This window comes from Eucalyptus grandis, chromosome 3 (genome assembly GCF_016545825.1).
Source record: "Eucalyptus grandis isolate ANBG69807.140 chromosome 3, ASM1654582v1, whole genome shotgun sequence".
Lineage (NCBI taxonomy): Eukaryota > Viridiplantae > Streptophyta > Magnoliopsida > Myrtales > Myrtaceae > Eucalyptus > Eucalyptus grandis.
In genome coordinates this window covers 39,490,843-39,500,825 of record NC_052614.1, presented here as the reverse complement: position 1 = coordinate 39,500,825, position 9,983 = coordinate 39,490,843, and the positions used below count along the sequence as shown (strand labels likewise).

The 9,983-nt window shown below is 37.0% G+C and overlaps 1 protein-coding gene across 2 annotated transcripts; it reads left to right on the top strand.

The window, feature by feature from the left end:
- Nucleotides 1-1,932: 1,932 nt before the first annotated feature.
- On the top strand, nucleotides 1,933-8,816 carry LOC104437387 ((DL)-glycerol-3-phosphatase 2). Of its 2 annotated transcripts, XM_039308026.1 has the most exons (7): nucleotides 1,933-2,160; nucleotides 5,214-5,438; nucleotides 5,548-5,608; nucleotides 5,850-5,997; nucleotides 6,122-6,201; nucleotides 7,964-8,168; nucleotides 8,454-8,816. In XM_039308026.1, the coding sequence occupies exons 1-6, from the start codon at nucleotides 2,103-2,105 to the stop codon at nucleotides 8,148-8,150; spliced, it is 759 nt and encodes a 252-aa protein (XP_039163960.1). In that variant the 5' UTR covers nucleotides 1,933-2,102; the 3' UTR covers nucleotides 8,151-8,168; nucleotides 8,454-8,816. The 2 variants fall into 2 exon arrangements, with proteins under 2 accessions (XP_039163960.1, XP_010048630.2); XM_010050328.3 differs by lacking the exon at nucleotides 8,454-8,816 and having other exon boundaries at nucleotides 7,964-8,403.
- Nucleotides 8,817-9,983: the final 1,167 nt, after the last annotated feature.

Sequence of the window (9,983 nt, the reverse complement as noted above, 5' to 3'; positions counted from 1 at the left end):
CGTGGTTAATCGAGATTATCAAAAAGCATCCATATCCCTTTGGCGTTGCTCCTGTTGTAGTACTATTTCCCAGGATGTTAATGTTTCATGGTCGACATTGTCGGCAGAAAGAGACATTCTAGTAGTGGAGGAAAGATACCTATCTAGGACCGGCGGAGGGACAATGGGTCTGCTTGAGAAGAGAGAAATGACAAAAGCCAAGCTTATTATTCAATTTTTTTTCCTTTAGTAAAGAGACTATTATAGGCAAACGGCTAATGCACGTTACAAATTTGCTTGGAGATGCCCATCCAAACTCGGTTACAGAATTATTATAAATATTATTATATGAATGTCAGTTCAATCCTAAATTTTCAATCATCGGAAATTGTCTCTTTTTTCACTTGAAAAGAAGAGTTCAATTTCCCACCTTCTTGGAGGCTGAGGGTGGGGATGCGTGAGTGAGGGAATAAGGTTTTGTAATATTTATACATACATAGCATACACAGTGACTTGTAAAATAGATATAGTATAAGATAGGATTGAACAAAAAAAAAAGTCTTAAACTTTTTAGTTTTATCAATATAAATCTCAAAACTTTTGGGTAAAATCCCAATGGAGTCCTTCAGACTTATTATTGTTGGAAATTGTTGAAGTGTCGTATTATTAACTAAAAAAATATTTTTCGAATTATTCATAAAAAAAAGAAAAAGAAAAAGAGAGAGAACGTCTATTCAATCTTTTGTTCACTAGCTTGGCGTACTTTGCCATTGGCCCACGTGAAGGCAAATGCTTTGCTCTTTGAACCGATAAGACCGGGAGCATACGTAAAAGTATGTAAGCTGCCATGCTTGCCTTGCCATTCTTGTGCCGGCCATCATCTCACATGACAAAAGAATTTTATTAAAATCTCCCAGACAGATTCACGACAAGGCGTTCGAGATTGCCAATAAAATGAAATTCCATCCCGGACAGGGAGTCTTTCTTAGCAATCAGCTGGTATGGGAACACAAGTAAAAAGCACATCAATCTCCCATTCTCACCGCATTCATGGACAATTCCGAGAAAGTGACCGGTAGCCCGCGTCGATGAGACCAATAAGGCAATGAATAATGGCAGCCCAATTTTTGGTTTCCATTGGCAATGGTGGTTTGGGCCTTTTTCTCGAACTATAGAGGAACGTGGTATTTGGATTGTCTAAGGATTGGCTCGATCCCCAACAATTGCAGCATAAAAGAGGCTCGATCAATTGGTAAATTATCAGAGCTAGCCACCCGAGTTTGCAACTGCAAGTCGATGAATTGTTTTTCAAAAAGACATTGGAGCGTGTTTTTCAAAAAGACATTGGAGCGTGATTATGCTAAGAAGAAAGATATAAGGGAAAAGAAAGAAAGAAAGGAAGAAGGATTATCTCACAAAAAAAAAAAACCTGAACTTTATCTCGTAAATATTAAGATCTCTAATATTTTTCCGTTTCATCAATATCCCAAATTTCTATAAATATTCAGTCAAATTAATTACGTGTATTTATAAAAACTTTATAATATGACTTGACAATTTTTTATAAAAACTTTAGTCTCGTGACATTTCCATGTGGCATACCTAACACCGAATAAATAGCTTTTTCACAAAAATGCACTCAAATAATCACTTTAACAAAAATTTAGCACTTAAATAATCACTATTTATAGCTTTTTGGTCATTTAAGAGTTATATCCTGACTAAGCATGTCAGCAAGCTATATAGGACTGAAAAATTGATAAAATATAACCACATTAGATTTTTGAAGACACAAATCGAAACTGGTACTTAAATAATTTTTTTTTTAAAATAATGACACTTTAAATTTTGGTACTAAAATAAGGCCGTACATAATTTTTGGCATTTCTGATGTACGTCAATGAAAGGACTTTCATGATTAAAATAAGAAGTGAAAGTAATTGGAATATATTCCGGGCGAGAAGGTTTGCTCGTATGACATGAGCGCCGGCCTGAGGAATTGAATTTTCCAAGTCGGAAGGAATATCTCTTCAGCATCTCCCTCCATTCCCGGCTCCCTTCCCGGTCTCTCTCTCTCTCTCTCTCTCCTCGAACTCCAGCACCGAGCGCCGGCCGCGCGCGCAATGGCGAGGCGAGGGACCATCACCCACGTCATCTTCGACATGGACGGCCTCCTCCTCGGTACTTCCGATCGAACCCTTTTGTGGGACTTCGTTTTTTCTCCTCCAGTGGGAGAGATCTGGATCCCCCCTCCAGTTACAATGGGGCGGAGGAAGTTTTCGATGTGTTTCCACTGGGAAATGGGGTGCGTGTGTTTGTGTTGTATGGTGCTGTCTCTGGGTTGTTCGTAGAAAGTGGTAGTTCTGTTTGCGTAATTTATGCTCATTAGCCTCCTAAAGTATGGGAGATTTGCCGGGTCGACCCTGAACTCACGAGTTTTTGCGATCTGTATCTGAAAGTTTTCCAATTGTGCTGGAGTAGCGCTTGGTTCTGTATAATTAAGGGCATGATTTGTTTGGTGAAGTGGGAATGGGAAATAGAACCCTGTTTACACGGAATTGGCCTTGGAATGATTGTGGGATATAGCTCATTGTTTTAAGATGTACGAATTTGGTGAAGGACTTTATCAGAATGCTGAGAATGGAAAACATTTTAGAATCATTGTTGTAGTGAGTAATTTTATGCAAATTGCAAAGGTTTTAGCTAATAAGCTGAAGTTGGCGATTGCAAAGACTATTTCCACTTATCAGAATGCTCTTACTTGTGAAGAAAAATTATGGATGCTGTTTTAACGGCTTATGGGTGCTTGGACAGCAGGATTGATGCTAGTAGTTTAGGAATGATTTGCTAATCAGATGTTAAGAGAAAGAAACTTTTGACCATGTTAATTGGATCCTTTTACTATATCAGTGGGACAAAATGGCATTTAGGCTAAGTGGAAGAAGTTGATTGAAGTCTGCGTTTCTACTGTGAAATCCTCTGTCTCAGTGAATAAGCTTTCTTTGAGAGTATTCTTAAGAGCAGTAGAGGGATGACATACATGTTTTAATGCTGCAAAGAGTGAAGTGGATTAGGTTCAACTCAAATCTCTTATAAGCTAATGATGCAATAGCTTTTGCCATGTCATCAACATCAACCAGATGTTTGATGGAGATATACTGAGATTTGACATGCTTGCTCCTCTGTTCTGTGGCTAAATCTGCTTGAAAATTGATGTAAACATATAAGACAGTCTTGCCAACACTTTGGGTTGTAAAGTTGGTTTGTGCCAATGAATAGTCTTCCTTTTGGTGTTTGTCCCCACCAATCTATTTGGAGAAGCAATTTAGAGAGCATGGAAAGGAAGCTAGCAAGTAGAAGAAACATCCATTCCTCAATAGATAGAAGGTTATTAGATTGAGAGTAGATCATCAAGCTTCCTTCATGTTTCCTTGTGCCATGTTCCTTCTTAATGGCATACAATCCGGATGTCATGGAAAGAAGTTTTTGTTGGGAGATGAAATCGAAGGCCATAAGTTTCATTTGATTAGTCAAAATGCTACTTGCAGTCCTCTGAAGAGAGGTGGACTGGGTATAAGGGGTCTTGGGACTGCTAACAATGGACTTTTGGGAAAACTCCAATAGAGATTTGCAGCAAATGGTGACGGCTTGTGGAAAATCAATTATAGTCTCAAAATGTGGACTGGATGTTGGTGGCTGGTGAACCCGAATAGGTCATGATCAGAGTCTTTGAAAACACATCTCGAAGGGGTGGGAAACTATTTTTCCTTAAGAATTGAACTAGGGAAGGAAGTTCCCTTTTTCACGATATTGGGTTGGTAAGCAACCTTTGAAGGTCCCTTTCCCAGAATTCCATTTGCTTCTGGTAAAGTTGCTCTTGTAAAACCCGTGGTGTGACAGGTGGATAATGACCTTCTGTTCTCAATTTGTACTAGGGAAGTTAAGAGGCTGAGAGTTGGGGTGGATCTCACTGTTTTGATCTGATAAAATTCCATGGAAATAGAAAGAGGTTAACTCTTCAGAATGGAACTTCAACAAGAACCTCAATTTCCACTGCAAATGCATATTACAATGCTTTAGGAGAGGATTATCGCTGTTAATTTTGACGAAATAATCTGAAAGCTGCGTGGAGTGACTAAAGTTGCTTTGTTTATGTGAACAATGATCTTGGAAAGAATACTTGTAATGGAGAATTTGATGAAAAGATGATTTTTTTTATAGCAAATTGCAGTTTTATGTATCTTAAGTTAGGGTAACTGGTCGACCATCTTTTAGTACATTATGAACTGCACAAGTTAGTTGAAATTCAGAGATATCTTTGCTGGACCATGGTCAGTAATCCCACATATCATAAAAAGGATCTTTTGCCTTGTTGACCCACCAGTTTGAATGCAACATTCTGTAGGCTGTCCCTCACAGCATTATGTCGAAAATTTTGTTTGACAGTAATTGGAGAACATTTTGGGTTGAGGTGCAGCCAATTTAGATAATGAATGGAACATTGACTATCTTTGAATCATTTCACATGTGATAATTTTTTTCCGTTTTTAATCTGTGTCATTGTTATCTCAATCCCATCCTTGCACATACTTCCTATAAACTGTTGTTAAGTAAACTATCTTATTTGTCAAAAACGAGAACAAAGGATAAAAGATTAGAGTGGGAAAAATTGAGTTGAGTCTAGAGAGTGTTTTTATCTTGGATATATTCTCAAGTTTTGAAGATAAACAGTTAAAGTTTCAAAATCACATATATTATGATTGTCATTGATTGTTAACTATAAGTTAAGCGTTAAGCATCTATTCGACACAAGGTCATGAAGCCAGAACTCTCTACTAAAAAAGTCTTACTAATATTGGAAGTAGGGGTTGGCACGTGTAAGAACTGTTTGTCTTCAATATGTGCTGAAATTTTTTGTGAACTTCATATCAAAATATGCAAGCATTGTCTATCTTATGAGCACACTGTTCTCTTTCCATTCTAGTCTCTCCTGGTGTGGTTGAACTGAAAAAGGATGTTGAACTTCACATTTGTCAAAAACTGAAAGCCCTTTTGCATTGCTTAATGAATGAATTGCCATTTATGCTCCAAACGTTGTATCTGCTTGGATGATTGTCCTGCCCCTCTTTCTTTTTTTTCTTTTTTTTTGAAGTAATTATGCACAAGGGCCATTAGTTTCCAGTTTCTTGGAAAAAGAGCAATAATTGAGGGCATTCTGATGCTGTATGCTGCAGATACGGAGAAATTTTATACAGAAGTCCAGGAAATTATACTTGCAAGATATAATAAAACATTTGATTGGTCTCTCAAGGCAAAAATGATGGGCAAGAAAGCAATTGAAGCTGCTCGAGTCTTTGTTGAAGAAACTGGAATCAGTGATGTTCTCACTGCTGAGGACTTTCTTGTGGAGAGGGAAGAGATGTTAAAAACAATGTTTCCCACGAGTGAGCTAATGCCAGGTGGATCTCATTGCATCATCATGCTTGAAACTTTTTATGTTTCTTCTTATAAGTTCTAATCTCACCCATGTAATACAGTTTCATATAATTAATCTTGTACTCATTTTAGGGGCTAGCCGCTTGATCAGACATCTTCATGCAAAAGGGATACCAATCTGCTTGGCTACAGGGTAAGAATTTGATCAAACCATCTTCTTTCCTTTTTATGTGGAGATGGTGTCTGGTGAGAGAATAACAACAAACAAAAGCAGAAACAACAAACAGCTATACATTTTTCTGGTATTTGTTGAGATTTGAGAGAACAAAGAAAAGCACAAGTATTGTTTGCACATTCGACTTCTGGGTATCATGCATACACTCCTTTTACATTTCTTGGATGGCGACACTGTCAATCTGACATGTACTCCACAGCTCCCATAGGCGCCATTTTGAACTGAAGACTCAAAGACACGGTGAGCTTTTTTCCTTGATGCATCATGTGGTGCTTGGTGATGACCCAGAAGTCAAACAAGGGAAGCCATCACCAGATATATTTCTGGCAGCAGCCAGGAGATTTGAGGTAATGGCTCTCTGATGGGTGCTATTTCGGTCAATCTTTTTCTGTTCAGCGTTTGTCCAAATAATGCAACTGTTCTGAAGACTTAAATTGGTATGACATATTGTTCAATTTTGTGGATTAACAGGGTGGACCGGTTGATCCACTCAATGTTGTCGTGTTTGAAGATGCTCCTGCTGGAGTTAACGCCGCGAAAAATGCTGGGATGTAAGTGAACTTGTTGATAGTGTATATGCTTCTTGATAATTGTGGAAATTGTTGAATTGCATTGCATCTCATGCTTTAATTTTGAAAAGGTCAAGTTTGTTATTTTTTTGGTTTGCTTTATCATTTTTCGTTAGAGTATTGTACAGTTTCACAGATGTTAGATGTTCCGGCATAGTTTAATACCTGGAACTATGTAATTTGAAAAGTAAATAAAGCAGGCAGGCATGGCCCTGAATTACGATTTTTAAGAAAATGTTACAGGTTTATTGTAAAACGGGAGCATTTTGGCTATTACGGAGTTTCGTAGTAATCACTCAATAAAAAAGGAGGATTAGTTGAGTTAGGCCTAGATCTATGTATCCCATTCTAACTATGAATATGCAAGAGAGAGATAATGAGATTGTCCATGGGGTTAGTGAGTTGGAAATCTGAAGAAAGATAGAGAAAAAGCAAGAGGAGGAAAAACTGTGCAATTTAGAAAGCTGTGAATGAAAATCCTTACAGAACTTATGTTTGCCAACAAAGTCATCAAGAAAGAAACTTTGGGAATTGTTTCTAAGTGGTACTATATATGAAAACTTCGTAGCAAAATTCAGATCTGTTATCCACTCAAAGTGCTTTACTCTGATTTGGTGGTGATATTGTGCAATCATTGTTAGTCTTTCTCAATCGTGAAAGCAGAAAAACAGTTTCAACCGATCGCAAAGCACCATCATGAAAGTTCCCATAGTGTTTGAGTTCATAGGGGCATGACTGAAATGATATGCAGTCCATTCTTCCACACTACAGTTAATAAAATGGATTCTGTAGCTGGTTGATACACCTGAAGGCAGATTAGTGGATATGCTTGATTCAATGATAAGGTTGTCGTCAAGTTTGAATAGTCAGATCATGTTCAGACTGGCTTCTTCTGTAGATTCTTCTTGCGTGGTAATGCTTGAAGTATGACAATTATAGATTCAAAATTTGGTTGAATTGTTGCATGTTGTAGGAATTCCAATCTCCTTTCAAATTCAATGCAGTCAAATAGTTGAGGACATTGTATGCATTTGTACTTTTGAATGTGCATTTGCAACAACCATAACAACTAAAGGATTGTCCTTATAAAATTTTAATTTGGAACGTCACATGTACTGATGGTAGAAGTTCCATGAAGTGGTTATTTCTATGCAATTGGATTTCTGAATGATCATCTTTTTTTTTTTCCTTATGAATTTCATCATTGTTAGCCCTGGTCTAGAATAATTAGCAGAGAGTGGTGATTTTAACTGCACTCAGGGATGTGAACAGTGGCATGCAGTAATATAGGGCTTAATCACATGAGTTAGGCTGTACAAGACATATAATGGGGGCCTAAATTTGGGATTGCTGTCTGGGACTTTTGAAGTAGAAGGTAGAATTAGCAAAATGTTCGGATGCTGAAATTTATAGTGCTAATGTGGCTTAGACGATCCATCCTCTATGGTTTTCCTTTTCTCCTGCAATTACATTTCCCTCCTGCTCAACTTAATTCTTCCAAATAAGGTAAGTTCTTTTACTTGCTGCCCTCATTTTGTTCTTTGTTACTTAAATGATTTATTGTGCATTTGGTTGTTCTATTTTGTAGATCTCTTCTTCTTTTTTATCCCTTGACGATTTTGATTTCTAACAAGGAATTTTCTTTTACCCAATCTACCGTTCCTGCTGTTAATATCAAACATTGCAGCATTGGATGGATTTATCTCTTGCTCCCTCTGCTAATATTTTCCTACACATTTGGCAGGTTTGCGGTTATGGTGCCAGATCCCAGGCTTGATAGCTCTTTTCATGATGTAGCGGACCAAGTACTGAAATCTCTGTTGGATTTCGATCCATTGGAATGGGGTTTGCCCCCCTTTGACAGAAAAGCTGAGAATTCATTTGAAAATCAGACGATGTGCAATGGCATCTCGTGTCAAATTCATTTATGAAAGATGGAGGGTGATTGGGTAATACTTTATTTGGGTTACGGAAATGTCATTTTTCGCATTGCTAGCATCTGTAGTTCAAAGCAAGAGTGAGCTCACATTTCAGAATCTTGTTCTGGATGCGGAATGTGTCACGCTGAATGCTATTTGACAAAATGAATTGTCTCCAATAGTTTGACATGAATTAGCCTGTACCGTTTGCACATATGCTTGTTCGGTGTTTTGGTCATGCAGAAAGAGGTCACTGAGCAAGAAATTAACCCGGCATATTGAGATCATTTCTCTCTCTACCCTTTCATTCTGCAGGCTCAATCTGAGGTTGTTGAGGTGTAGATGTGTTGGCGACACTCTGAAGGAAAACCCTTCTTCCATCCTCTGTTTTCTGCATCTCATAGTGTGGAGGAAGAAGCCGCAAGAGTTTCTGAGCTCATCTGGGATAATTATACTTCCCAGTGTGGATTTTTTGGTTGGTGTCACTTTTGACCGAGAGAAAGCCTGTGTCAATTTAATTTCTGTAAGTTGTGTTACATGATCGGATCACTTTGTTTAGGAGAATAATTATGTCGGAGGAGTCCGGACGGTAGAAAGTGCATCTGTCCTTGCGAGGATGAAAATGGGCAACGAGTGCGGGCATGACTCGCATTGCTTCCATTAAGATTTCTTTGAACATGGTTGATGGTTGTTTTCTTGTGCTACGGTCTTGGGGTTGTTTTGGAGTTTCACAGGCTGGTTCGGGCTTCTCCCCTGACCGATTATTAAATTCCAATCCAGCATTAATTGTCCTAAAAAGTGAACATTACAAAATGAAAAAGAAATCCCAATTTCATAAAGTATTAGAATATTTAATTTTAATCCCAAGGAAAAAATTTAAATAGAATAAAATCAAAACTAAAAAAACAATAGTAAGCTCCAATTACTGCGTTCTATTCTATCAAGGGCTAAAATGATTTGCCATAGAAATCAAAGTTCTATAGACATAAATGATATATTCATACAAAATATAAAAAAACTGAAAATATAATTAAATCAAACCTTGATGGAAGATTAAGACCTTGATAGAAGGTTAAGATTAACACTTGATTATAGTCGCCACAGAGTAAAAATATAGACCTAACTTCAAAGCAAACTTCACTTTCTTGAACTTTGATTTTCAAAAGTGGCCAACCATTCAATGTGGCTAGTAGAGTGTAAATAGCACTAACTAGTATAAAATCTTAGGATATGTAACTATAATAACATCACATAATGATAAAATTGTCATATCTAGTCAATAGCACGATTCGATTAATTTTAGAGTACATTTCTCTTAGTGGAAAAGATAGCTTAATTTTAGTTTTGTTTGTGTAAAAGTGGTAAAAGTACTTTGTAAATTTAGAGTACATTTCTCTAATTGAACTTTAATTTTTTAAAAAATTCTTATCCATGCAATGTGCACGAGCATGTGGCGAGTATATTTGTAAGGGTAAAAACCATTAAAAATCCCAAATTACACTCATTATAACACTTTACCCTAAAATTATACTTATGTGATCTACCCCACTTATACCAATGTGAATGTGTCACACATATAATTTTAGGGTTTTTAGTGTCAAAAAAATAATTTGGGGCAAATGCGTCACATATGTCATAAAAAAAGCTTGGAGTAAATATGTTACATGGGTAGAAGTTTGGGTTTTTTGCTGTTATAAAACAAGTTTGAGATAAATGTGAGGATTATTGGTGGTTTTTTCCCCCTATTTGTAAATAATCACTAATTCTTCTACATACAATGTTCTTTCTTAACCAAAATGACATCATGCAAAATTCGATTATCAAGATTCGTAATTCGTTAAAGTA

Bases quoted from the DNA above. Each gene is read 5' to 3' on its own strand.
- LOC104437387 (XM_039308026.1), top strand. From the start codon at position 2,103: ATGGCGAGGCGAGGGACCATCACCCACGTCATCTTCGACATGGACGGC. The intron at 5,998-6,121 runs GTAATGGCTCTC...GTGGATTAACAG, and splicing joins CAGCAGCCAGGAGATTTGAG to GGTGGACCGGTTGATCCACT. The intron at 6,202-7,963 runs GTAAGTGAACTT...CACATTTGGCAG, and splicing joins GCCGCGAAAAATGCTGGGAT to GTTTGCGGTTATGGTGCCAG.